The following is a 27708-nucleotide window of genomic DNA, read 5'->3' as shown; positions in this document are numbered from 1 at the left end:
GAATCTAAAATTATGTTTAGAGTGGGTTTAATGATTGGCTTTTGAATTAATTCTTCTGAATGATGAATGCAAACTAACAACTCTGTGACCCTAAACAGCGTGCTTTATACTTCCAAGATTTAGTTTAAATCCCCAGTGTGTAAGCTGAAATTCTATACAAGGGCATGTGTGCAGAAGGAATGGCTCAAACGGGTACCCGACCTCCTCTTGAAAATAAGTTCCCAACCTCTGCGATCGTCAGGCCTGTGTTTCACCCATGGCAGTTAATGAAGCTGTGCTTTAGTGGAAATATATGGGTAAATACAACTAGACAGATTAAAATATATGACTGTAGTCCTAGTATTCCTTTTAAATCCTGGAAGAAGTAAAGACGGAGTCCATAAAGAAAGGAAGCATAACACAAGTGCAATGTTAAGTAAGCTGGGTGAGTCAGTAGAAGATACTTCTTGTGGAGAAAGAGCGGGCTATATGAAATATGTACCCCTTAGAAATGCTTGAAGAAAAAAAAAAGTATTTGACCATCATATGTACATGTGAGGAGGGTGTATGTGGGGCTAAACTGATGATGGCTAAAATCTTCCAGGAACACTCAAGACCCTTTCAAATGAAAGGGTGATACTACCTGGAAAACATGATGGTTTTGAGGCAACTCTAACCTGTCATATGAAGTTTTGTGACTTCATTAATTTGGCAGTCAGTTTTTCAAATTTAAACTGAGTCGCTTCTTGGTTATTCAGTTTTCAGTCAAAAACCGGTTCTCTCTCTTGCCTAACCTGGGCTTTCACAGCAAGATTAGTCACTCCTGTTAAGTTGTCCTCCTTCTAGGTAGTGGCACAGTAAAAGGATAAAAATTCTGGTGGTAGCTTAGAAATTCTGCTTTTAATGTTGAGTTACTCCATCTTTTGCCAGCAAGAAAATATTTCATTCCTAAAATACGTTTTTTTTTGCTTTGTTCTCCCAGATCATCCGTTGGTGACTGAAGAAGTATATTGCCTCTGAAGGCAATTTAAGATCAGCTTGCCAGGCTAAATACTTTTAGGACGTAAGACTGCGTATAGGCATGGGATAAATTATGTGAGGAGTTAGGGATTGCCTTGGGTTGTAGGTTTTCTCATTGCATAAGCTAGATGGACTGCTTCTGAATAAACCAGGAATGTGGCCAGGCAGCAATTGTGCAAAGTTTGGATGAAATTTAGTGGCATGTACAACTTTTCAGTTTTGTTTTCTGACTTAAGAATGGTAGTGTATAAATTAAGAGTCTAGTAATTAGTCTTTGCCTACAGTTTTGCATTGGGAGCTGAGCTCCCTGTTCAACAAAAATCTTTAGAGAAAGTGTGTGTGTGTGTGTGTGTGCGCGCACAGAGGAGGAGGGCACGAGGCATTAGCAGTGAGGTTTGCATTGAGAGCTGAGGACTTCTGAATTATGTTATTCTTTCATTTGGTGATTGGCTTTACATGAGTCACTTCAACTCATAAATTCTAGACTTTGTATCTTCTCAGTTTCTGACTGTCCAAGTGCTTCCCAAAGTGTCGTTATTGCCATTTTACACTTTGGGAAAAGGAGATACCAAAATGGAAGACATGAGCTCACTGGTAGATGTAGTAGATTCTTCATTCCTGGCCTTAAACTGTCTAAGGATTGGGGAGTCTAGTATTTATAGCTACAAGCTATCTGATACTTGAAAGTCCAGTATTCTGGCCTTACTAGAGTTTTACTTCACATTCACTGCTGTGCCTTAGCTACTACAATGAAAATGCACAGCACAGATGGTACCCTGTGTATCTTATCCTCGGTAATGTAGAAAGGCAGAAACAGCAGTGAGATTTTGATTCTGTTTCCAACTGTGTTCCCTTTTATCTGCTCCACTTTATAGCCATTTACTCCTGGGGTTTTCCAATCTAATGAATGTAACGATCATGGAGATGACATAGGTTGCAGGGATTGAGGGCTTTTTTTCCAGAGCGCTGTAAGAATTTCCAGAAGTGCTATATAAAAGTTAGAGTTAGTTAAGTGTTCTGATGTCCTCAGATACAAGGTCCAGACTCTGACTGAAGTATTCTTGCCTTTCTTTGAAGCACAGATGACTAGGGTTATGTCTGGGGTTAGTCTACAACGACATTTTTTTGTTTGTTAAATATTTAGGGTCTTGCAAAAACGTGAGGAGCAGCAGCTGAAGTCCGGTTTGGCAAGGGCTTTGTTAGGATCACCTGAAAGGCCAGTGTTCAGATGATTTATGTACTGCCTTTGCCATTGACAGGCGTGGTATTTTTCACTCTGCACTGAATTTCAGAGAAGCTGCTTCATTATGTGTGTTAATTTAGAAGCACAGAATAGTCTGCAAAAATAATATTGTATTTATTTGTTTTGAGATAATGAATTGTCTTCTCTCTGAAGGTGTATCATGTAAAGCATATCTGATAAGTGACTTGACAAATGCAGGATGATAATTTTTATGATCAGACTTTATTCTGAAATGTTCAATTTTCCACTTTTCTCCTCTGTTCATACCAGTCAACAACTGGTAGATCAGTTTAAAGTGTTTGATTGTAGTTGACTTCCTGTAATATATATGTTTGGCTTTACAGGTTTTTTTGCTAATCTTTGGTGTCCCCCTCCCTCGCCGCCGCTACTTATAAGCGCCATTTCCCACACATTATCCAGTTGGTCAAAGCCATGGGTGCAGAAGTGTGTGTTTGTTTGGATTTGTACTGGATGCTGAATTGCAGAGAGCTGATCAGTGTTTCCCTTCCCAAGTAAGCATTTTTGCACAGATCTTTCACACCTATCTGAATTAGGGACTGCAAAAGAACAACTTAGTGACTGGCTGATTTGTTGTCTTTTGCAGGTATAAATGTTAAACTTCTTAAGCAAATAACTTTCTTAAATATGTAATATTTGGCAATAAGAATCTGCATCTGCAGTCTGAACTTGGGACTTAGGTGAATTTCCTTTACCCTAGTGTGAGAGGAGTGTTCTAGAGTCCCGTCAGTCCATGCAGTGGCAACGCTAGTAATGGAAGAGATGAATGAATCTTTGAGGACGTTGGGGAGGGTGTGCAAGGGCAAGCTCATAATCAAGCTTAAAAGGAGATTCAGAGAGTAAGGGCATGAGACTTTTAATTTCTTTCAAATTAAAAATATTTTAATGACCACGCACATAGTTGTACATCTTATTACCTGTTGTACTCACTAACCTATATATGGCATGCTGTCTGTCTTTAAAAATTTAGACTCTTATTATCCTATTGTATTTCCTGATACCTCATGTTTTTAATGATTTATTCTGTATCTGACCAAAATTACAACCCTTTTGTAATATTTAAAGAATTTTCCTTCCTTTCCTTTGTTAAAAGAAATTGAAGTTTTACTTGTGGAATACCAGCTTTCTGTATTGGAGTCTGGGCACTGTTTCATTTTTAACAAAACCAATCTAGTTTCAGACTTGTTTTAGTAGAAAAATTGCTTGTAGCTTTTAGCACCTTAGTGTGAGACCACTTAACTAAATTAAAAAAAAAAAAAAAAAGGAAAGAAGCAAGTTATGCTGTTGAAACTTAACTACTTTTTCTTTCTGCTTGTTTTATAGACTTCAGGGATTCATACGTGCCACATCGTGTGTAGTTAATTTTAGCTAAAGTCTCTTTCTCAGAAATTTCTCTCCTGCTCTCCCTCTGTGGTACTTCCAGACTTCTCCTGGATTGTATCATTAGCTAAATTTTGCAGCAGAGGCTTTTATACCGACTGGGACTCCTTGGGTGGGGTGCTGTGGTAAGTCATACAGTTCTTTCCTGTTCTTGGACTGAAGGGGCAGTGCCTGCTCGAAATTACCTGCTTGCTGCTCTTGCCAAGAACATCAATCTTCTCTTGCTATTTATTATGTTACTTTGAGCCTTCCTTTGAGATGGGCAAAGTTTGGGGGGCTGATTTGAATGGGGATCTTCATGCTCCAGCCATTTACCACGGTTATTTATAGAACTGTTGTCCACGTGGCTGGTCTTAATGCCCATCTGCGTGAAGCAGGGCAACTTTCACGTCTCACTGAGATATTTATTTGCCACAATACTTTGTTAACCCTATGTAAGGACCTCTCTTTAAAACTGAAACTAATTATTAAATTCTGTCTAGCTGCTTCTGTTCTGAAACCTGTAAATCATTTCAGATAAGTTAAAAATAATGCAATTGAACACTGTGAAGTCTGATAGCAAACATGCATTACATTAACTCTTTCGGCCAGCCCTTCCAAAGAGCAAGCTGTCCGTGTTCGTTTGCTCCAAACCCATCTCCAGGAAACTGCCCGAAGTGGGAGATCAAAGCGGGCAGTGTCTCAGAGGTTTGTGTTTCAGGCAGTCTGGCACACGGTGAAAGCTCGGTCTTTCCTGTACTGAGCCATGGGCAGATGGCCATTAAGAATGATTAGGCAAAATTTATATAAATGCCTTGTAAAATGTTGTGTGGTGGTTCCCCCCCCCCTTATGCTATTACTTGAGAAGTTTTGTGTGGGTGTGTATTTTTTTCTAAATTTATAAACCATGGCTTTTGCCCTTGTCTGGTAGAGACTGCTCACCCACCCTTTTCCGTTTCCAGGCGGATTACTTTTCTGTTATTTCAGTTCTGTAACTTTCTCCAACACTGTCCTGTTTTGCTTATTATGAAGTGCTTGTAATAACCCTTTTGGTGCTGCTGTCATCTTTGCCTTAACTCAGGACTGGCTCTTGTATTAATTTTTTAAAAATCTTCCCTTAAAAAGCAAATTAAAGACTTCGCATGAGTTCCAGCTTTCTGTTTGTATATAGGGAATGTGATACGGCTTTCATTTGTATATTGACCATTATGGTGTCCCCACACAGGGTTTTTATTTCTTTTCAGTACTAAGTCAAAACCCCCACTGAAATGGGATTTCTTTACAGCTTTGGCAAAGAAGTCCGTTCAGCTCTGAAGCTGAGGCAGCTCTATGTTCATGTGCAGAATGAATTAGCAGAATTTGCGGAAATCATTTATTTCCAGCTATGTCTCAGAGTCAATTTTCCCGTTCTTCTCCTCCTCTTTTTCATTCCCTATTCAGCAGCAGTTGATACTGATCTGTAAGCTCCTTGTTTCTCTAATGTCAGTGTTTAAGCCTAAATCAGCCAAGAAGTTAAGCAGAAGTGAACCGGACTGACCTGCTGTTTGGAGCCTTGTGTGATAAGTGAACTAATACAAAGTTCTACAAGTGTGTAATCAGACCAGAAAAGCAGACTCAAGTTTGTTTCTTGTAACAATTTGGTGTTTCGTTGGTTATCTTGGGAATTAACTTGGCTAGCCCTTAAGTGCAAGTTACGATGCAAGACAGTGGATAACAAAGTTAAGCATTAGGTTAGTGTGTATTTTGCAGAAGAAAGGGAGTAAGTTGTTCTCTTCAATAGTGGGACAAATTCAAATAGATTTTTCAAAAACATGGGAGGGAATGGGTCCAGAATACATGTATAAAATAACACTAATTGCTGTAGAAGTAACTTGAACACTTGTGAAAAAGCTGTGGCGCTCTCGAAATTAGGGTACATATGGGCACACTGTCTCCTCTCTTTCCTGACCAGATGTGGAGAACTGAGGTTACTAGTGAGTGTTGCTTTTTAGATGCAGAAAGATGTTTCATTCACATGCAGAACTCCCACTGGATGAATAATTAAGCTCTGAGTATACTGTAAGTCTTTCCAAGTAGTAGAGGACTAGCTGTTCTCTTCTGTACCCTGCTTTTTACTTAACGTGTACATTTCCTTATTAAATGGAGGTGGGTGTTTTTTTTTTTTGAGATCTTTTCACACTGTTTTCAAAGCACAAAGTGGCTGGGAGACGGTTGAAAATGGTAAATCATCCATACTAATTTCTGTTATCTGAAGAACTGTACTTTGAGCTAACGTCCAGAATAACTGGGCCAAATGGTCCTGTTGAAATTCCCTGCAGAAGCAGAGCAGTAATTGGATGAATGTCTAGCCTGGGAACAAATAATCCATGCTGAAATTTATGGCGTCTGCATGGGGAAAGGAATAAAAGAGAAGTGGGCCGTAAGAATTCTTTATTTGTCAGAAGGGATCTTAAGGAGACGTAAAGATGTTTTTCCTCCTCCCATGTGTTTTCACCACAGTAATGATGATTCAGCTTGTGTGTGCTCTCTGGAATGTGTACGTGTAGCGAGAGAGGAGAAAAGAATTTCTTTAGGTGCAGCAGCTAATTAAAAATACTGTAGGAGATAATGTGTATAGCATATTGCCTCACCACAGAGTTGCCGACTGCAGCGAGTTTATTGTCTTTATTTTCATGTTGACTAAAAATAAGAAGTTTTTTATCTTTGTTAACCAAACACATTTCTCCAGAAGACCTCTGAAGCAGGAATTCATTGTTTCTGAAGCAGTTCTGTTGGCAAGTGGGCTTTCGCTGTGTTTCTGTGGTAAGCTCTTTTGTCCATGATAGCATTTTGGGATCCCAGCATCAATGTGGCTGGCTCCGGCTCCAGTTGGACAGTTTATATTTAGTTGCTGGTTTCCTATAATAGTTTTCAGATGGAGATGTTAAAGAACACATACCCTTGTGCTGCTGTAATCCCTGAAAGAGCATGGAGAAGTGAAAAAGAAAAAAGCATTGATGTCTTTTGGCAGAAGTAGAGTTTGGAAAAAACAGCAGCTGCTTGCAGCAACAGAATGCTGAAATTTATTTTTAAGAAATGAGGTAGCCAGTAAAAACAAAATGCTCAGAAAATCCGTGGGTACATCGCTTACATTTTGCATCCAGAAAGGAGCTTAAAAAAAGCGGGGGGAAGGTCTGCTTTTTTTAAATTACAAAAACTGTGATTCTCCGGTTTACGGTAGTACTCAATTGCTATTAAGTAGTAGTCATCAGATACCACCACATGATAGCTTCTGTGTTCCATATGGCTGGTGCACTTCCAATGCAAATTAGTAGATACCCAAAAAACTCCAGTGTTATATATGCTTTAATTATACTGTTAAATGCATCTTTTCAGTGGGGCATGATTTATTTCAATTAAAATTCAAGACATAATATATTTACTCTGAGTCTGGGTTGAAGATCACCTCTCCAGAGACTTTTCCCTAGAGATTTTTGCTTCCAGGAAGAAAACTGAGTTCAAGTTTTCAAGTTTCAAGATTTCGTTTGAACTGGAAGAATCGGGCTCTGGTGCCAGCCAGCATATAGGTAGGAACGTTGCAAAGTTGATGGCCAAGAAGAACATGAAGTGTAATTCTTCCCTATGATGTACACGATAAAAGCAGCGTGCTGCTACCACTCTGGGGTAATCTATTGGACCTATTTGCAGTCCTGGCCAGTATAATGTATTTTGAGGAAAAAAATCTGAAGCATGCTGTAGTCTGGTTTGACTTGAGCTAGTTTGCCTCGTGGTTACACAGCACAATTTTCATTCTTTCTTCCAGTTAGTAAAAGAAGCAAATCATAGAAAGCTAGGGATGTAAGGGATCTGTAGAGGTCACCTTGTCAGTCCCCAGCTCTGGAGCAAGATCACCTCAAAGGCCTGCAATAATGGAGCCTCTGTAATCTCTTCCTGTACTTACAAAACAAACAAACAGACCTCTCAAACAAAAAAAATCTACTGACCTGGTTTATTTCTTGCTTAATTCAAGTCCCTTTGTGGTGCATTGAGCAGGAAGAACGTTTTGTTTCCTTTACAGCAGTGTTCTGCATTCTTGGAGGGTGTTAACGTGTTTTTCCTCCCTCGGTTTTCTCATCTGTGAGATAGAGAATGTTCTTCTTGGTGCTCCTTGGGCTCCAGCTAATTCTACATCTGTCTTCAACTAGGATGCCAAGGGTTGGGCATGGTACTCCAGATGAGGCCTGATAGATGCCGAGAATTCCTTTCTATCTCGCAGACGCAGCATATTGTTACAGCTCAGTCTCGTTGCCTTTTATCAACAGTACGATGCCATTGGTTTCTTCAGCCTGTAATTCATTGTAATGCTTTTTTCTCTCAGCATTTGTGATCGAATCAGTCCCTACACACGTATACTTAGTTACACCTAACTGTGTGCACTCAGGCACCTGGAAAGAAACGAAGCAATTCGCCTATTTTTTTTAGGCTGTTTCTCTCTGTTAAATTTTTAGATGACAAATCTGAAAGAACTATGGAAAGATGGGATCAAGATGAGAATTCAGCTTGACAAATATACTGTCTGTAGACATTTTGGCCATTAAAATACAGAATAATGTTGTGCTCGGGCCAGAGTTCTGTAGGACCCTGTCCATTGCTTTCCTCTGTTTAGGTAGTGAATATATAATTTTTACATTGGCTAGTGTGCAGTCTTCCCATTATCCTAAAGTAGTTTCACCTAGGCCATAAGTGACAGTCGTTTCAACATTCATTATTAAAAATGTTTTTCATGTGATTTATTACTTGAGTCAGTATTGATTTTTTCAGAGACAGTAAATGATCAACAGTTACCTGGAGTCATTTTTGCGGTGTGTGGTAGCTTTGCCCCTCTGGTCCAGCCGTTAAAGCTGCGCAGCTGTTCAGTTCACAGCTATCAGGAAATGGTGGGGTGACCAGAAAGGGAAGGAACACAGCCTCATCACAGACAGTGCAATCGTGTGATTTATGCAGGGCAGCCTGCCCAGGACTGGGCTGCTAGAGGGTATTTTTCTCTGCAGCATTTGAGCGTGACTTTAGGTCTGCTGCCTCTTAACTTTCTACAAGGAAAACAAAACCTTTTAACCACTAATTGTGTGTCCCTTTCCACATGTGTCATCTCCGACTTGATATTAGGAGGAGAAAAAACATGAGAAAGTCTGAGTATTTGTTATTTGGGGCTTCTTCAGTTGCCTTGTGTTCTGAATACTTGAGCAGTAGTCACAGCAGGGCTGGTGAGAAGGAGGGAATAGATCTGAAGCTGCTTTCAGGCTCATTGACCTTACCAATAAAATGCAGCTTTCTGCAAGATTTATTCTTGCACATGCAGGGAGCAGTTAAGGTATTTTATAAAAACCCCTTCTCCGTGAATTTTGGCTCTTTTTCCTTGGTGGGCTCCAAGATTTTGTCAGTGGCGTGCTGGGGAGGGTGACCACCTCTGGACTCCTGTTGGGCTGCAGGCGGTTTCCGCTGGCTCCCAGTGAAGTGGCTCCGGTGGCGTTGCGCATTGTTCCTCTCCGGTGACTCAGAGAAGCAGGAAAGAGATCCCCTGGTGAACAAAAAGCGCAGCCACCAGGCAGGTGCCTGCATTCAGGTCTAGCAGAGGACAAACCACCTCGTTGTGGATTTTTTTCCTGAGATTCTTATCTGCAAATATGAGACTCAAGAGGAATGGCTCATACACGCTGAACGGGTAAGAAAGAGCCTGCATCCTCTTTTGAATCTTCACCATTAAACCCACATGAAACGGAAGCCTTTTTTTTTCTGTCTAGTGGTGGGGTACATGAAACAATAACTTTTGTCTTAAAAAGAACAGAGGATAGCAGCATATCGAATATGCAGCTTATTTAGCTTGCTTTCTTCTACGTTTTGTTCTGTTTGCTTTTGAAGCATGTGTATTTAATGGGGGGAGGCTAGAGTTCTCTCTGTGTTAAAACAAGGTGGATATGCTTAGTAAAACCGCCAAAGCATTAGGAACTGTGTGATTCCTGAAGAGATGCCTGTGGTAATTATTTTAAGCATTTGCCACCAAACACCTCATGCTTTTGATACGAACAAGAGCTAAACTCATTAAAAGTGATGCTCACTGATAGGGGATACAAATGACTTTAAATTTAGTCAGTCTACAAAATTAGTTTAAGTAGTATCAAGTACTTAAAACTACTCTGAGTTACTTTACTAGTTTTGTGGGTTTGAAAATACTGGGGTTTTTTTTCTGATTGCTGTTCAGTTCTCTCAGTAACAGAGAATATACCATTACTATAAAGAAGATAACTAACTAGATACTGCTTGTTTAATGAATCTTTTTGTAATGTTGAAAATAGAGTTTTCAGGTGAAAGTGGTTTTCTATAATTGCATTTGTCACTAAAGCAGATTCTTGTATGTCTGCATACGATGTAAGTTTTATTTCTCAGCACAGCATACCTGAATTGAAGAGGACATGTACTTCCACGGCGCTGCGTTAACTGTTTATTAGTACCTGGCAGATGACTTGACAAATGAATAAAGTTGTTAGTCTTGGAATATCATTTTACTTTGCTGCTTCTTTTAACCTTCTGTACTGAGTAAGCGTTGTGATAAGTGCTTCATGGTGCATTTGGCTCAGTTGGCTGCGTTCCTGAAAAGCGCAGATATATTTCAGAGTACAAGCATGCAGACGAGCCCCAGACTGCCTGGTTGCTTTAAACTCATGGTCCATTGCACACTTGATTAGCAATCTGTGCACAAGAGGGGCATATAGTGGTGCAGGCAGATCAGCTAGGAAATACTCTGGCAGTCGCATTCAGCTGGTCTGCACTGTTCTTTGCTGCACTGGCTTGCACGATGACTCTTAGAAGGGTCCTTTGCTCTTTGCCAACATACGTTTAAATTTTTCTATTAAATTTGGGTTAGTTTTTCTAATGGCAGAGTAAATGGATGCTACCATCTTACTGGCTTTTCCTTAATTTTTTTAATAACTGTAATAAAAATTCCAATATTTGACTGCATACAAAATCAAGCGTAATTGAAAGTTACTATCTTACAGTATTTGGTTTTAAGCTGTAAGAGGAGTTTGTCATTCAGTGGGATTGAGTTTGTAGTGGATAGAGGTTAAGAATATATTGTATATATATTATATTATTTTAGCAGAGGTTTTTAACCCTTTGAGAGATTATCTGAATTTAGAGAGTCAACTAAGAAATGGTGCTGAAATGCAAGATGTAGTGGATATTGCTTATGTAGAGGAACTTTTAAGATTTTAGTTATGGGAAGTCCAGTCTTTAAATGATTTGAGGTTTATTAAAAATGAATTCATGGTATAGAACTTCAGGGAACTAAGTTGTGCAAGATCACCCTGTGCATCTGTTCTGCCTTGTTCTAACTTGCAAGATGCTGCATAATTGTTTTAAGGAATTTCACTTCTTGTGGCCTAGTGCATACCTGGCATTACATTTTACGGCAAACATTTAAGTGGAAGTGTTGTATTACAGTGAGTAAAACCAGTGGCACCCAAATGCTTGCATGAAAAAGAAGCTTCAAATGTGAGTTTGTGGGAGACTTCAGTATTATCTGATTCTAACATGCTGATGTGCTTTGCTCTGTTAAACAACAGATGCTGAAGAGTGAATTTGTCTAATTAAAGAAATTCCTTTTATGTTTATCTCTTGCCTGGATGGTTGAATAATGCAAGGTAATGGAAAAAGAGCTTCAAGTATGTTTTCCTGTTTAGCCTAAACTTTTGGCATGTCAGCAGAAAGGCTTGTTTTGATCTTTAGGGGTGTTTGTTTGGGACAGCGTGTTCCACTTGTCAGGTGGAGCGGCACCCTGTCCCGCAGGTCACATCGGGAGAGGGGAGCTCGTTGGGGTGGAATGTTGTAGGGCAAATACAGATACTTCTGCAGCAGGTTACCTGCACGTGGCAAAGACGTAGTTACTGTGGGATCACTGTTCACAGTGTAGTGCTTGAAAATTGATATTCTCTTACTTAAAAACAAAAAAAAAAAGGGCAGGTCGTTTGCACAGCCGGATGCGAGTACCTCAAGATGATTGATGTGTCCAGGGATGTAACTGCAGAGTGTGGTGATAAACTTGCCAAGTATACTCTGAATCAGACGCTAAATGCTTAATAATGTTAAAACATAGAAGTTGTGCATCAAAAGCAATAGGAAGGAATTCTTTATATCAAAAGTCACTTTGTTTGGCACCTTTTTGCTGTACTGAATCTTACTTTGTGAACTGGAACTATTGAATTTGCAGGGAGTTCACATTACAGGGTGCAACAGCATTTGTGAGGGAGAACAAGAATTTTAAATGGAAGTAGAACTTGTTCTCCTTACATACTGTATCCAGGTGTTCTTAAATAGTAACTAAATGATGTCTTAAGTTCTCACAGATTGATTTCTCAAGCTCTACGTAGTGTTTTTGTTTTAGGTGGTGGTGGTATCTTGGATGAGGCAACCAAAAAGGGTGATTGGAGAAGCCCATTCTCTAGGATACAGGTGTTACATGAAGACCTTTACATCTTTTGTGTAAAAATGCACTTTTCCTTTTAATAGTTCTGTCTTTGATGTCACAAGGTACTCCTCAAAACTGCAGATGTTTGATCCTATTTTCAGGAAAATATTGATTCTTGTTTTTAATTTTGCTTATAAACAAGGAACTGTAGCAAGAGTCATCACAATAATCAGCTTTTTTCTTTGGGTATGATTTGTTCAGGCTCTGGTTGCACTTGTAAACTTACAAAGGAGGAGGAAGACTGCAAGGGGAGCTAAGATACTTGAAAATGTTTTCAAACCTAATACCAGAAAAAAGCTCCCCTCACCTAGCCTTTCTCGTGTTCCATTGTACCTCAGTTGATACTAGTGTAAGAACTGTACACATATAAACTGGAAACACATGTAAAATCTGGAGTTTCACTTAGAGACACTGATTTATAGATATTCTTTGAGCATGTCTCACTGGACATGGGCATGTTTGCTCTTGCTTTTTGAAGCAGGTAATGGTCACATGCTTGTGGAAACGGAGTAATCTGGTGCTGAGATTCATCAGGGGACACTGACTTAAGAGACCTACCTTATCTTGCTGAAACTGAGGTAGAAATCTTACCTGCCAGCATCTCTTTGACAGTGTGTGTTAAGTCAGCTTTGCTGTTCTGTGCTAACCTGCCGTGTGCTGATTATATTTCTTTGCATTGCAAAGTTTCCTTTTATAAACGATCTCTCTTGAAGGTCATCTTAACTTGGGAGGTATCTCCTTATTTGCTTGGTGCTGTGTTTATTGACAGTGAAAAATGCACTAGTACTGTAATCGTTTCAGCATCGTTTTTTCTCTTTGCAAATACTGGTTTTTTGTCTTCTCTTGTCCCTTTAGCATTTGGAATTACTGATAGCCAGTATTAAGTCTTTGCACACTGATAAGGTGTCAAATAACAAATATTGTTTATTACACGTCTGTTTCCTCTTTGTCTCCTAATCATTTAAGTTTAAGGAAGGGTGTAAATCCAAGCCTTCATTTCACAAGATATTACCTCAACCCAGGCGAAACAAATATGCAGTGTGAACTTCAATGATGTGAGCTAAGATTCCTGTGCCTTTGAAGATTGTAACGTGGGACCCTGTGTGTTCCTCTAACCCTTGTAGTGATGCGGACAGAACAGTGCCTATGCAGGTTTACCTTCACGATGGCTATGCCCACTGCAGGAAAACTTTGCTGCAGCGTTAAGTAGATTGTGCAAGTGTAGAACTGAAGAGCTCCTTTGGACAGCTGGCAACTTGCTGACCTTGCTTCAAATATCATGGGATATACTGATAAACAGCCTACTAGGATTTATGATGACCCTGGTCAGTGAGCCACGTGATGCCCCATCACTCTCTTCTGCTTGGCATGGCAATTTTGACAGGGCCATGCAGCGTACACTTGGCCTGCAATATTTTCTGAATCAGTGCAGGTTTAGAAACTTGAAAACCGCCTGAAGGTAACTGTTAAAACTAGGCAATGGTCTCTGCAACTCCTGCATAGCAGCCATCCCAAACTTACAGCAAAGGAAACTGAACGGCATGTACAAGAGGTTATTTGTTGAAACAAATATGTAGAGCAAAGTAAAATGTTTCAATGTTAAATAAATTTTTATCTTCTCGTCATTACTGTACCTGACTCTGCACTACTGAATAACTGCTGTGTGGCATGTTTTCCTGGGACATTTTTAAGTGCCAAAGGAACGTAGCTAGATCATGCATTCAGAAATCTGGCAGGGGTGAGAGCTTTGAAAATGCAGTGTTTGCAGCTAGCACCTCAGTCAGTGCCTGTGCTGCTGATGGGCACTTGCTCACCCTGCTTGAAAAGTTTAACTTGTGATATTGGTGTTTCAGCTGAGAATTCAAATAGTTTGACATCTCTCTTCTCCTGCCCAGAGCTGCCCTGGGCCCTTTGGAAAATGCTCTTTGAGCTCTGCTCTGCACAGAGATGCCTTTTTTGCTGCATTCATCTCAGAACTATGTGTACATGAAGGTGATTATATATAATCAAAGGCAGAAGTAATGAATGCCTTGAAACAAATTAAAGTTGGATGGGGACAAAATAGTTAGGAACTTCTTGATGATTAATGGATACTCAGCTGACTGATACAATATTGTTGGGCCCAAGATCTGCTTCCTCTACTCCAAGCCACTGCTTTAAACTAATGAATCTTGATTTTGAGCCAAGCACTGAAATTGAAAAAGAATTTATTTTTCTTGTGTGCTTCCTTCTTGTACAGACACAAAGCAAGCCAAGAAGGAAAAAGCAGTATCTTATGTTTGTTTTGCCCAAAAAAGTAGATATCAGAGCACAAGAAGTCTGTTTCAGAAGGCTTTTTTATTAAGTATCGTTGCAACTGCAGGAAAAGTAGCGTTAAAGGGTGTGACAAACAGCTCATGAAAGCCTGTTGAAATAGCTCATCTGGCAGACAGAAGTAGTGTGAACATCCAAATATCTTATCTGAGGAGAAGCAGCTGTTTGAACTGCTTTACAGTCCTCCCAAATTACCACAGTTTCTATCATGAAAAAAGAGAAAATGTAAGACTAGCAATACAGACTGTTATCCTTGGAAAGCACAGCACAAATTTATCAGATTAAGGCAAAAAATGTAGATTATGCACTTCAGTTTTTGTTGGATTGGGAATCCATTTTTGGAGAATCTGCTTTAGAATGCTTTATAGCGTCAAAAAACGTAAGCCAAGATGCAGTATGTCAGTACTGCTGACTGAACTCTGCCGGGCTCAAGGGGATCTTGGTACTTTCTTGGTCAGCTGTAGCCCTTTGTGCTCATTTGTAACTTAGTTACATGTTTACTCTTCCGTTTTCGGAAGCTGACAGTGATTTTCATTCACTTTGCTTCAGCTACAAAGTGAAGTGTCTTCTCATGTGTCATTAGGACAAGGGGAAATGGCCTCAAGTTGCACCAGAGGAGGTTTAGACTGGATATTAGAAAAAATTTCTTCACTGAAAGAGTTGTAAAGCGTTGGAACAGGCTGCCCAGGGAAGGGGTTGAGGCACCATCCCCGGAGGTATTTGAAAGATGTATAGATACAGAGCCTAGGGACATGGTTTAGTGGTGGAATTGACAGTGTTAAGTTAATGGCTGGAGTCGATGATCTTGACTGTCTCCAACCTAAACGATTCTGTGATTCTATTAAAATGCCCCTTATTTGTTCCTTCTGGAGGAGGAAGGTTCCTGCGGTGTATGCAGGGATGACATTTCAGTAGTGCACTTGGATGTAGACTGAGATCTGAGGACATTCCGACTGCTGCCTGCGTACAGAGGGAGAACAGCCTCTGAGGACAAGCAAAATGTGGCAGATGTTCTCATCCACAAACAGCAGAAATTTCCTATATAACATACATTCCCCCAAGTCTCTCACTCCCCTCCCCCGCACCCCGTGTTTGCCAGCACGTTAATGCTTGGTGACGTAGCCAAACGATCAGGACAGGATTGCAGTCTAGCACCTTTTCCCCACATGTAGCGAGCGGTGGAGCCAGGAAGGGTGGCTGGCTGCTTCCGACCTCTGCTGTGTGCCCTGTGTCTTGGGGGTTCCTTAGTGCGGGTTCTGGTTGATATGCTCTTCCCGGTGCTCTGCCTGAGAAAGACCCCTCTTACCTTGCTGTTGGGTCTGCTGCAGGATCTGTGGAGAGAGGGGTGTGGAGCAGTCAAAAGCTGGAGAAGGAGAGTGACGATGAACGCAAGGGTAGTGAAAACAAGCAGCAGGACTGACAGTCTAACTGTCACTGCCTGGTGACAAGCACTTGCCATCTGCAGCAGTTATATACACTTTGGCATTATGCATGGATCCTGGGCAGTCCTGCTACTCTCCACCTTACGTGAGGTGACAGTACATTTGCCAAGTAGTGGGAGATGGGAATATGGTACAAAACATTGAACCGCTGCTAGAATTGGAATTCTGAATCTTGTGTTAATCATCACCTTCAGGAATGGGGTTTCTTTTATAGAGATCATGGGTATTACTTCTGTAGCTGTTGTCCTCTATGTTCAGCCTGGCTGTTCTGGTAGCTTTTGTCATCCAACACAAGATTTATGATCTCACATATGTTTTCTTTGGGATTTTTTGCATGTGTGAGCAGGCAAAAGTAGTTATTCACTAACAATGTATGCGTAAAGATTTAAACTGTAAGCCTTATAAGGGGAAAGTATTATAAATATAATGCTTCTAAAAGAAGATTTCATTAGAACTCGCACTGTGCGTTGTTGTTATATTAATAGAGCTGTTCCCAAATATGGAGTTGGAACTGAGCCTTCTTCATGGTGAATGCTGCAGATGACTTACAGAAAATAAGTATTTAAACATAAAACCTTTTTTTTGGGGTAACCTCTTGGTCAGCCAGTTATTCAGTTCAATGGAGCTTATAGTGTAGAATAATCTTGTAATGTAATTCTGAAACTGTAGTACTTTATGCTAGATGATACTTTAGTTGGAAATATCTTTGTAGTTTTTATGTGAAAAAGTGGTTAAGAAAAAGAAAAATCTCAGGCTCTGACATAAGATGTTCATTTTAAAACATACTCTTAAAACTGGCCTGAGTAGTTAGTCTCCTACCCTTTGGAAATACTTAAATCAAAGAATAACCTATAGTAGTATATGTTCATTGTCATAGCTTATCTGTGTGCAGCCAACAGTAACTCTTCACAAATATTTTATTAGTCGCTACCAGAAGCAAAGATTTAATTCAGAGCTCTGGAATGTGCTGTTGCAGGTTGTGTGTGTGTGTGTGTGTGTATTCTTTTCTCCCTCTTCACACCCTCCCCCCCAGTGTCTGTCTATACTTACTGTAAATGACTCACCTCTTGGTATAAAACAATGCTGTGGCACAAATTCAAGGAAACTGTCGCCCTTGCTCTTATGCAGAATCTCAGGCAGTGATAAATGCTCGTATTAGGATTTCAGTATTACAAAGATGATGTTCTGCTAACAACCTGGGGCCAACAAACCACTTCAGACATTTGATTTTTTTTTTTTTTTGGGGGGGGGCACCTTTTATGCCACCTCCCTCCCCTCGAGTAAACGACTTCATGGAGTATGTAGTGTGGTTAGGACTTGTGATGAAGGCAGTATATATGCAGGGTAAGAAGTACCCACTAAAAATAGCCATATAATTTGTCTGTTGTACACCAGGACTGTTAACATTCCAATTTATACCTCATTAATAATAATTAAGGGCAGTAAATTAACTCTAAACTTTTACACCAGTTACTGTGAATTGCTGAGTCAGTAGCTTGATATGCAATAGACAGTTTATTTCTATTTCTTCCCCCTAAGATGCTCTGAGGACTAGAGCTTTTTAATGGGATATTACTGTGACAGCATAATGAACAAATGTATTAAATATAGCCATTTTAAAAGTTTTTTTTCAGTGAATTCAAGCTTTCTGTTAAGATAGAATGGGAGCTGGTTTTCTTCTCCTACCTGCTGTCAAACCATACCTGCAATAATGATGATGTGAATTGAGGTTTCTTTCCCCATAGCTGTATTGAGGGGATTCTTCATTATGGTCTGCTCTAAAGCTAAGAAAGAAAAATAAAGCAAAACCTGTTAATTATTTTTTTAAATATTACCTTCCCAAAGCTCTGTCCTGCCAATGATGCGGGATGAACCAGCACTTTCCTTAGTGCTGCTAGCTCAGCTAAAAGAAAATGTGAGTTCTTTAACGTACGCCACAGGGGAGAGAACAGCAACAATGCCAATGGATGCTAAAGATAATGAAGCATTGACAGGAAAGATGCTCATGCTGTATGTTAGGTAGCTGACAGTACCACGCTGACTTTATGTGCATGTCGGGTTTTATTGGCTTGGGAGCTTTATTTCATGGCGGTCATGCAGCTACATTACTCAGAGGTGTTGAACCTCTTCTTTTTGAAGTCGAGTCTTTGCTTTCCTACTCAGTTTTAATTATGAGTATATTCTTGATAAAATAACATGACAGTTTTCTGAGGGGAGTTTAATCACTTGTTCATTATAATTTGATTTCATGGAGCTTGTTAGGGGATTTTTGTAATGAGTGATGGCACATAGAACACTCTGAATAGGAACTACATTGACTACATATTTAAATATTTTTATGGTGTTAAGTGCTGTGTTTTATAGTATGCTCAGGACTCTCACTGCACTTAAGATTATTAAAAAATATCTTTTTTTAAGCTCTAAAAGTCTCTTCAGCCTGACCTCAACAAGCATAAGTTAAGGTAGCTATTCAGGAATTGAAAGAAATCCCATTTTTTGCAGTTTCGTTCAGTCTTTTCACTAAAGTAACTTGATTTCTCAGTGGTTGGAATATGACTTTTTGAGAGAGATGGACTCCCATCCAGTTTAGCACTCTAATACTAAGCAGTTTGGATGTTAGATTGTGAAGGTGGGCAATGTGCCAAACAGTGTATGATGCAATCAAGAGGGGAAAGATCACTTCAGAGGAGGCCAGTTGGAGTTCTGTGCTGCATCTTAGCTTGCACAACGCCGGGCGATACTGGGGGTCTCTGGAGTTACCCAAGCGTTTACTGTGCAACTTAGGTTTTACATAAAATCAAACACGTTGCCAAAGGAGCATTTCTCTTTTATTTGTACTGGTTGTACTAACCATTCATGTCATGAGAGACCTTTCTTCTTGTTTTCCAGCGTACAGTTTAAACAAAAGCCCCTATTTTCAAAACATTATTTTCTCGGTCTGTAACATCTCTTTTCATGGAACACTACTGTGCATTTGCTTTGTTTGGTTTTTCTCCTGTTGTCTGACAGAGGAGCTGATTGTTGTTTTAGGGAAGATTTTCCGATCAGAAAATTGTCTTTTAACTGCTTTTTGTAGCCATTCCAAGCCACAGGGCATGCAGTGCCTTCTGGGGAATGCCTTGAACTCTGAAACCAATGCCTGATGCCTTTCTGAGCTGACCTGGAAGCCCGGAACGGTGCAGTAAGAGCTGTTATGCACAGGACCCTGCGCCATAATGCTGGAGGAGGTTATCTGTGCTGGGAGTGGTTTGTTTCCTGCAGAGCTTGCCTGCCCCGAATTTCTGACCGGTCCCCTTCCTAGCATGGGAGCCAAACCGCATGGTGTGTTCCTTGCCGCTGTCATTGTAAGTGGATCCAAGGCTCAGGAGATGGCTGCCTACCTGTTCTTCTTCGTGGCAAAGAGCAAGGCAGGAGAGAGCCTGTTGTCTCCAGCCAGCAAACTGGAGAACTAGCTAGGTCGTCTTTTCATGCTTGGAGATTTCTGGAATGGGTAGAGAGCTGGGGATTTTGGCATGTGGGGTAGAGGGGAGACTGACAGAAGGGACGTGTCAGGGTACGTGCATGGACTGCACTGGCATGAGCTGGAAGTCGTGGTGTATGTGCTATGATGGAGGAATATGTGATACAGGCATATTATGCAAGTTTATGTTGGAGGCACATGCTACGGAAAAGAAAAATGTGATTTAAACCATTTTGAGAGCTGCTGATTAATAGCACTCATGAATGTTAAAGCTTTTCTTAATATAGACAGCATAAACTCTGAATGAGCTGGATACTGAGCACATACCAGATTTTTTTTTTTCTGCCTAATAAGCAATTTAGGATCTAAATTATATAAAAGTTAGTATTTTTCCAAATTGTGCCATCCCCATGTGATGAAAAGCTTTTAAAAGGCTCTTAAGCCTAGAACGAATTCAGAGCACATTACAAAGAGCAATCTTGCGCAAAATTTTGCGTTTTAAAAGTAGGTTAGGACATCCCATATAAAAACAAAAGGCAAACGATATATATGTTCTTGGTACCCGCTGAGGATAGGCAGTCATGATTGTATTCCTTCAGTGTCTTCTGTATCATCCACAGCTCCTCCCACAGTTCAGGTTTTCAGATTTTTTCCAAAGGCTGAGTGGTTTTTTTTTTTTCCCCATGAACAATGGCTAGAAAGGTCTTCTATAGTACTTATATAAAAGAAGTTCTGGATTTCTGATGTAAGTGGTCATAGAAACATTCAGTCTCTGGATAGTGGGGAAAAAAAAAAGGTCAGATAGATACTTAATTTTGGATTTAGTAAGTTATTTTAGGTTTGGGGTTTTTTTTGTTTCCCAGGTAGCTTGTACACCGGTAATTTCAAACAGGCATCTCGGGATTTTTTTCAGTGGAGAGCCTTCTTTGTGTGCTGTTGCCTGTTACTAGTTTTTAGTGTAAGTTTCTGGAATATGTATAAGCGACAAGATCTGTCCTTCCAGACATACAAGTTACAGTTATCAAGTGATTGACATTTGTAGAAAATGCACATATTTTTCTGTCCTAATGAATTCCCCCTCCCCCCCGACGATATTGCTACTAGCTTATGGTTTCTGAAGTGGAGGTGTAGAACTTTTCGTGTGCTCTGGGGAGCTATATTCTGCACTTGAAACAATATACTCTCATTTATAAAATAGGGATAAAAATGTCTAGCCACTTTATGAGGAGTTTAAGAACTAATTAACTTGTACAGTTATTTAAAAAGGCATATTTCTTGCCTTTGTGTAAAGGTAAAAAAAGTCTGTGCAAGGGTCTAACCACCCAAAAACTCAGGTAAAAATAACTGATTTTTTACATTTATGGGTAAGTCTGCTTAAAAAAATAAATACATTTGAAAACAGCAGCACCAGGGTGAGTACACATTACTAAGCCCAGCCATCCTGTCCCTTACCTTAGAATAATTACTGGTCTGCATTTGAAGAACAAATCTGAACGTTGCCAAACTCCACCTTTTTCCTGCCCAGTCTGTATGTGGGAGAGTCTTTATAAGACTGTTTCCTGTTTCCCAGACAAGGGAGGGGGAAAATGTGTTTTCTCCTTGTTGTGAAACACAAAAGGCAGGCAGTGACTACATACCTGCATCGGCTGCCAGCCGAACGGGGAGCGTGCGAGCAGCTGAAGGCTGTGGCGAGGGCCTTGGCTGGACCCTGGGCAGAACGGCACGTCTGCTGCCGTCTGTCGCATCGGGACCTGCCCTCGGAGTTTTATGAGAGAAGCTGGCCGAAAGGTGATAAAAAGAGCTGAATGTGTAGTTTTTATTATGTCACTTTGACCCAATCTTTCAAGCGTAGAAAAATCGCCAGGATCTTCCCCTTTTCCTTGTAGGATTTCTTGCCAAACCCCTTGTTTTCAGTTTTATTGATTGTTTTTTGTCACACAGATTGTTCACCTTTGAAGAGTGAGTTTTGCAAGGAACAGAGTATATACGGTGGCAGGGAAGGAATGCGTGCTTAGGCCCCTTGCAGAGTAATCGTAGCCCTTTCCAGTTGCAATGCTAATCAATTTGTAACAACAGGGAAAACATACAGGGTGAGAACAGCAGGGTTTTTCTTCTACTTTTGAGCTAGAGGGGTATCGCAGTAGGTGTGGCAGCTCTGTTTCTCCAAGACCAATTCTACTCATTTAGATTTTGATGGCTCTTCCAGTTCTGTCCTATATTATGTGAATAAGAGTACGCTCTAGCCTTTTCCCACCTTAAATTTTGAACATTATTCATATTTGTGTGTCCTGATTTAAAACAGTACAAATTGGGACTGCTGTGTTTTAAAGTCAATTCCACTAGTACTGATTACAAAAATTAATTTTACTTTCATAGAGGTGGCTTCAAACGAGTTAGAGTTCATGTCTCGTCTTTATGCTCTCCTTTTAAGGAAAAAACCCCATACTTCTGCTCCCTGTGGGAGAAGTTTGGATTCAATAATGCAGTACGTAATCAATAGTGGAATGACAGTGCTCGGGTACAGGACAAGTAGTAGTGCATTACTGTGTACTACAGAGATCTATGAATAAGTAACAGCTCTCCTAAAAATGGTCCAAGAACTAAAAGCACAGGTTTGGGTTTTTCCGAAAGGGATTGTGGAATTATCCGTTCCATTTTCTCCCTTATGCTCCGGAAAGGGGTTATATTGTGTTTAAGTTTTCTGCTTTTGCTCTGGCCCTCAGCTCGCACTCTGACTATAGCGATTCTGAAGGGCATTTAGTGGGAGGGAGAGAGTTTCTTACTGGTTTGGAGAAATTGAGTGGACTGAAAAATAAAATAAGCTTTTGATACTTCACATGTATTGAAAAGCTAGATAGATTAATAAGTTTTCAACTTCACTGTCATGACATTGTCAGTAGGAAATAGGTGTGAATTTCGACTTCTCTGTGCACAGGATAGTTTATGAAAATAAATCTGCTCTATAGCATGAGTAAGTATGGTAATGATGAGGCAGTTTCTGTGTTACAAGCTATGTTACAGTACAGGTTAAATATTTTCATTGCCATGTTCTTGAAAAATAATTGCAATTTGTTCTCCTACAAGTACATATTGGAATACAGCAATGCAATTTCAAAATAGTTCCATCTCTCAGGATTAAAAAAAATATTTATAAACAAAGTGTTTCTTTAAGAGCATGCTTCATCTCATCCTTAGGAGAGTAATTCCCTGTTTGCCCTAAATGCATACTTCAAGCTTCATACATGCTTCAAGCTTCAGACACAATGCTCAGGCTTGATTTTCTTTGTTGTTGGAGTGATCCTTCAAAAGGTGGTCAGAAAACTGCAAGACCCGGAGGAGATTATTGTCTTCTGGTAATCTACAACCGTGATCCTCGAGCTGTTTTCTGACGCGCGAGTGTGCGCTGAACAGCTCTGCTTGGATTGCCCCTCTCCAGTGTCAAGTCCGAGTCCCCTGTTTCTCCGAATGTGTTCTGGAGCACTTCTGACTTCCTCTTGCAGCGGTATTTGACACCACATCCTGGCAACGTGGAACAATGGAACAAGTATAATTTTTCTCTGTATACAATCTTGTCAGTCCCATTTATGGGAACCAGTTAGTTACACACATTGGGCATTGTTTTTTGCAAGCACATATGTGAAGCTATTAGCATAAGCATGCAATCCAACAGCAGAGCTGGATTTTCTTCTAGCTGGGTTTCTGCTGTTTCTCTTGGATATCTAGTGGCTCTGAAATTGCTCCAAGGTGAGCTGCATCACAGGGTTACACTAGTAGAAAACAAGTGCTATGAAAATGCACCATTTCCAGTTGTTTTTTTGGGCAGGGAGGAATGAATGGGAATAATCCCCTCTGAAGAAGCTAGCTGATAGAGTGGCTTAGCTGTGTCACCAAAAGATGCCCTTGGAGGGTTTCAGAAGATCCTAGCAGCATTTTGTGCTGGTAGACTACTGAAGAACACTGTTAAGAGAGGGACTGATGACCTTTATTTGTTGACTGCATAAGTACTATTTAAATATTAGTTTACTGTAAATGGGCTTTTAGAAATTAAAAAATTTCACTTTAGAAGTTTTAGAGTATCTGAATGTCAGTCTAGTTTGGTTTCTCTGTATGCGTTCAGGCAATCTTTGAACAACATTGCAGCTTTGGATTATCTAATGTTTGTATTTGCACAGAGCAGGTGTTTGTTGCCTTCATGGAAATGCAGGGCCGTTTGTGAAAGGTTACACAAGTTGAACGAATGCCAAGCTGCTGATATGTTTCTCATTGCCAGTCTGTTTTTCTCAAGCAACAATCTGCTAGGAGAAGTTGTGGTACAAAAGCAGATGTGTACAGTACAGGAGGACAATCTGCCTGCCTTTGTTGCATGGTGAGAGAGCATGGGCTTTGAAGTTTTGTTGGAAGTTGATTATCTGGAATTAGAAATGAGGCAGTAAACTAAGCCCCAAAGAGGGTAAACTGCAGCTTTCACTTTGACTAGAGGTGTAAGGTGTTGAAGCTGTGGAATACCTGCAAGTTCTGACTTGCCTAATGGCAATCTGTTAAACCTTGAGTTTTTCATCCGTCAGGCAACCCAAGAATCCTTGAAGTATATGGAGTGTGTTTATGGAGGGGGCGGGGGTCGGTAAGGTTTTTCCACGAGTTCAGGTATGGACGGGTGTCTTCTGAGTTTTGTACGTTAAGAGTGGCATTATTAAAGCAAGGCAAAGGACAGTATTGAAAGAGTTGGGGGGCACAACTTGTTTTGGGGTCTTTCATTGCTACTCTCTGAATATGTTATTTGCAAAGGATGAAGGCGGCATTTGCTCTTTCTGGGTCTGAGAGGGAAGAATGAGAAAGGCATTGGAGACAGCAGGCAGTAAAGTGGAGCTGAGCGGCTTTCCCCAGTAATGGTCATATGAGCAGATTGTGAGACACTCATTCAGGTTTTAGGCTGTATCATCTTCCCTGCTCCTTTCTACACAGTCTCTTGGGTCAGATAATTTGACTTGAATCAATACCTCTCTTTGCTCAAGGGTGTTCAGGGATTACAGTGGAAGCAACACAGTGATAAGGAGCTAATGTTATGTGGAAGTGAACAGAACGTTTTTGCCATGTGCTCTCCATTTGTTTCTTACAACTTAATTTTGAATGATTGTGCTGTGGCTTCCCCCCCTGCCATGGTTGTGAGTGAGAAAGCAAAGAAAATGGATTACAAGAAAAATAAGCTTTTTGTTTTTTTCCTTCTTGATGTTTTTAATCAAAGGTAGTACAACCTGTGTGGGATGAAATGATCCTAATTGTTACTAAGCTGATTAAATATTTATAAAAGAAGGGCTATATTATATTCATAGCCCTTCTTTCTGGAGAATGTGCATAAATGGATTTTATAGATTTTCTTTGCTTGCTGAAATAATGAGCACTAGGATTCTTTCTGTTGTCTTAGGATGCAAATATTCTCTGAATTTCTAAATGTTAGAAACGTAAATGTTTTAAACTTGCAGCATTATTAAATGAAAAATGGTCCTTTAATTTGTTGGGGAATGAAGATCCAGATAAAGTTCTGTGTGCTTGTTCATGCCTATTAAGATTTTAAGAACAGGTCCAGATTTTTTATCAGTTGTGCTTACATTGTCTTGAGTAAGGCACTTGGATCCCTGCGAAATTAGAAAAGGCCTGCCGCATTTAAAGGCTGGGAAAAAAGATTTCTCATAAAGAGATTTTTTTTTTTAGTTTCTCAGAAGGTCAAGAGGTGAATATAATATCTAGCTAATGAAGTTTAAGAAAAGGAGGGAAGAAGAAAGCTATAATCAAACAGAGAAAGGATAACAATTGTAACTGGAAACATAAATGGATGTTAAAGCTAGGAGGTTTCAAATATGCAAAGGATGTGCATTTTAACAGTGGGCATCATCAGCCATTGAAACAAATTAGTGAGCAAAATAACTGATTTTTCTTTCTTGTCAGATATACAAGTTAAACCCAGATGCCTTTCTAGAAGGTGTGCTTGAGGCTAATCAAGCTTTGGGGTCACTACAGGGGTAACTAGATGGAAGGCAGACAAGAACTGAAGTCTGGTTCTGACCCAGAGCCTACCGCTCTGGTCACTGCGGTGTGCTGGCGTATGGCGTACCCGTGCATCTCGGGTCCGGTAGCTCGTTCTGTGGCCTGCCCCTAATTGCCCCTGCTTCCCTGAGGGCCCCTGGAAAGGAGCTCTGGGCACGGGCAGCCGCCCTGCTTTGGCTGCTGTCTTCTGCTGGCTTCCGCGCAGGAGGTGGGTGGCTGCCGTGTCCCCTGCACGTGCAGTGTCTTTCATTTGTGCAATCCCAGTAAATCAGGCTTTTCGGGGAAGCGTCGGGCAGGGACTGGTGTGCGAGGCTGGCGTGCTGCTGGAGGAAATGTGTGAGTCACCCGGTGGAAGAGCTGGGCGTTGCCCGTGTGCCTTTTGTCTCTGCTCCAAATGCCTTTGGGCGTTGTTGGTTGGGTATGAAGAAGGTTTCTGACAGTACACCTGCACTGGAAGAAAGTCAAGTGTAGTTATAGGCAAAATGTGTTTTTTACCAGTCTAGCTTGTTTTACTTAGCCAGCTTGGACGCATGAGTGAGGAGTGACTTCTAAAACGCGTGTGCAAAACACGGGTTTCATAGGAAGTACTGTGTCTATGGTAGCAGCTGCTCTTTGCTCACATGCTGTGTTTGTGTAGGCAAAATTTCTTCTCTGATCAAAAAACCACACGTTTTCATTGTGAAATAACTACAATATGTAAGCTATGAAAACTGTAGTGGGGACACAGTTTATTTATAAGGTTAAAATGGAGGAAGTCAACCCCAGGAAAGGGCGTGCAGTGCGGATTGTACCTACCTGGCAGGTCTTGTCTCCATGTAAATTTTAAGCTGTGATAAATACTGCATATTCTGTCTTGTATTTAGAACTACTGTCCCCCAACAAACCTTTACTGGTGAAGACAAAGCAATAGTTATATGAGGCGAAAGACAGAGGAGCTGTACATTACCTGCATGTTGCCAACAGCAGAATCCATAATGATTAATTCCTTCTCCAACTGGCTGTTTGAAAGGTAAAGTTTTATCTGAGGAGGCTTGTTTCCTGAAGGACTTGCTTGAATCCTCAGGCAGTAAAGCGTGTTTCTGGTCCCTTTTCTTTTGGTGTAGGAAGTGAACAGTCTTTGTTTGGTGCTCCCCCCGCCCTAGACCTTCCCTCCTCCCTTGGGCAGGCCAGAGGGACTTGATGTGCTGCTGAGAGGCCTGGGGTGATGGGCGTCTGCCGCTGCTCAGCCGACTGATAGCAGGGCCTCACTTCTCAGTGGTATTATTTCTGTGTCTATTCTGTGTTTTGGCTCATGCCCAAATTGTGGTGGACATGGTTGTTGACTTCAGTTAGGTGGATTTTTACCTAGTTATCAATTTGGTCATAGGGGAAGGCAAGCAGAAAGATAGTTCATACAGGAATCAGTAGTCAACAGGTGTACAAGCAGTAGTGCTAGCAGTATAGCTGCAGTTAGGTTCCAAATATGCATGAACACTTGCATATGCAAATAAAGCAAAGCCTAGTTTGTATAATAAAATATTTTACTATTTTCAGAAACAGCAATAGCAACGTGTTTTGAATTTTGTCTTGTTGAAAGCAATAATTGTACTTTTTTATGATACAAGGATTCCTTTCAAAATTTGCATGTGGTTGGCCATGTGTTCATTGTATGAATGTAGAGCATGTATTGGGAAGAAAATAAAGATTTTCTTCTTCCTAATAGAGCTAAAATACCATGCCCTCATCTCCTCTCCTCCCTGGCCCTTTGAGGAAGCTGCATCATATTGATCGTGATTCTTGAAGAGGTTAAGATCCAACCTTTTAATTTCCAGTTTAATATAGCACTTGAACACACACACAGATTCTTTTGAAGCCGATCAGTTTTATATGCGTATCTAACAGCCTGGTTGGATTGGGAAGACTGGAACTGGATGCTTAGCAACATTCATACGTTCTTTTAGATTGAGCACTGAGCATGTAGGAGAGCAACTGGGAGCAGGAGCAGAATCTATATTCTGTATTTTACCACCCTTCAGCCAAAGAAATGAAAAATTGAATTCTGAAGAATAATCAGAAGCTTGGATATGGAGTGCAGATCGATATACCAAGGTATTCTAAGCTTTTGAGTGGTTAATTTCTTAGCTGTTCTGTGTCTTCTAATGTGACTATTGCTCAGGTGTGGTTACCCTGAGCTGGCTGACTCTTTGACAGAGATATATGTACAAGTAAAATGATATAAAGCTGCATCTGTTCAGAAGAATTGTGCATGGTTCATATTTCTGGCCAACCTATGGAAGATTTTTGTAAAGTTTAGATTATATTTTCAATGATCTGCTACATTTTGTTCCCG

The 27708-nt window shown here is 40.5% G+C and overlaps 1 protein-coding gene across 2 annotated transcripts in view; it reads left to right on the top strand.

Annotated features, from left to right (window-relative positions):
* The window catches only part of MOB2 (MOB kinase activator 2), a 114723-nt gene that overhangs the window by 47313 nt on the left and 39702 nt on the right, over positions 1 to 27708 (top strand). Inside the window, exon 1 of one of the 2 annotated variants that reach the window (XM_075427586.1) lies at positions 9240 to 9320. The exons of the other annotated variant lie outside the window; for it this stretch is intronic. Coding sequence (XP_075283701.1) covers positions 9283 to 9320 — 38 coding nt within the window. The 5' untranslated portion in view covers positions 9240 to 9282. Of the gene's footprint in view, positions 1 to 9239; positions 9321 to 27708 lie in introns of those variants that run through there. 2 annotated transcript variants of the gene reach the window in all.

The sequence above is a fragment of the Opisthocomus hoazin genome, chromosome 7 (assembly GCF_030867145.1).
Source record: "Opisthocomus hoazin isolate bOpiHoa1 chromosome 7, bOpiHoa1.hap1, whole genome shotgun sequence".
In the NCBI taxonomy this organism is placed as follows: domain Eukaryota; kingdom Metazoa; phylum Chordata; class Aves; order Opisthocomiformes; family Opisthocomidae; genus Opisthocomus; species Opisthocomus hoazin.
Note: the sequence above shows the minus strand (reverse complement) of the source record. Positions and strands in the feature narration are given on the sequence as shown.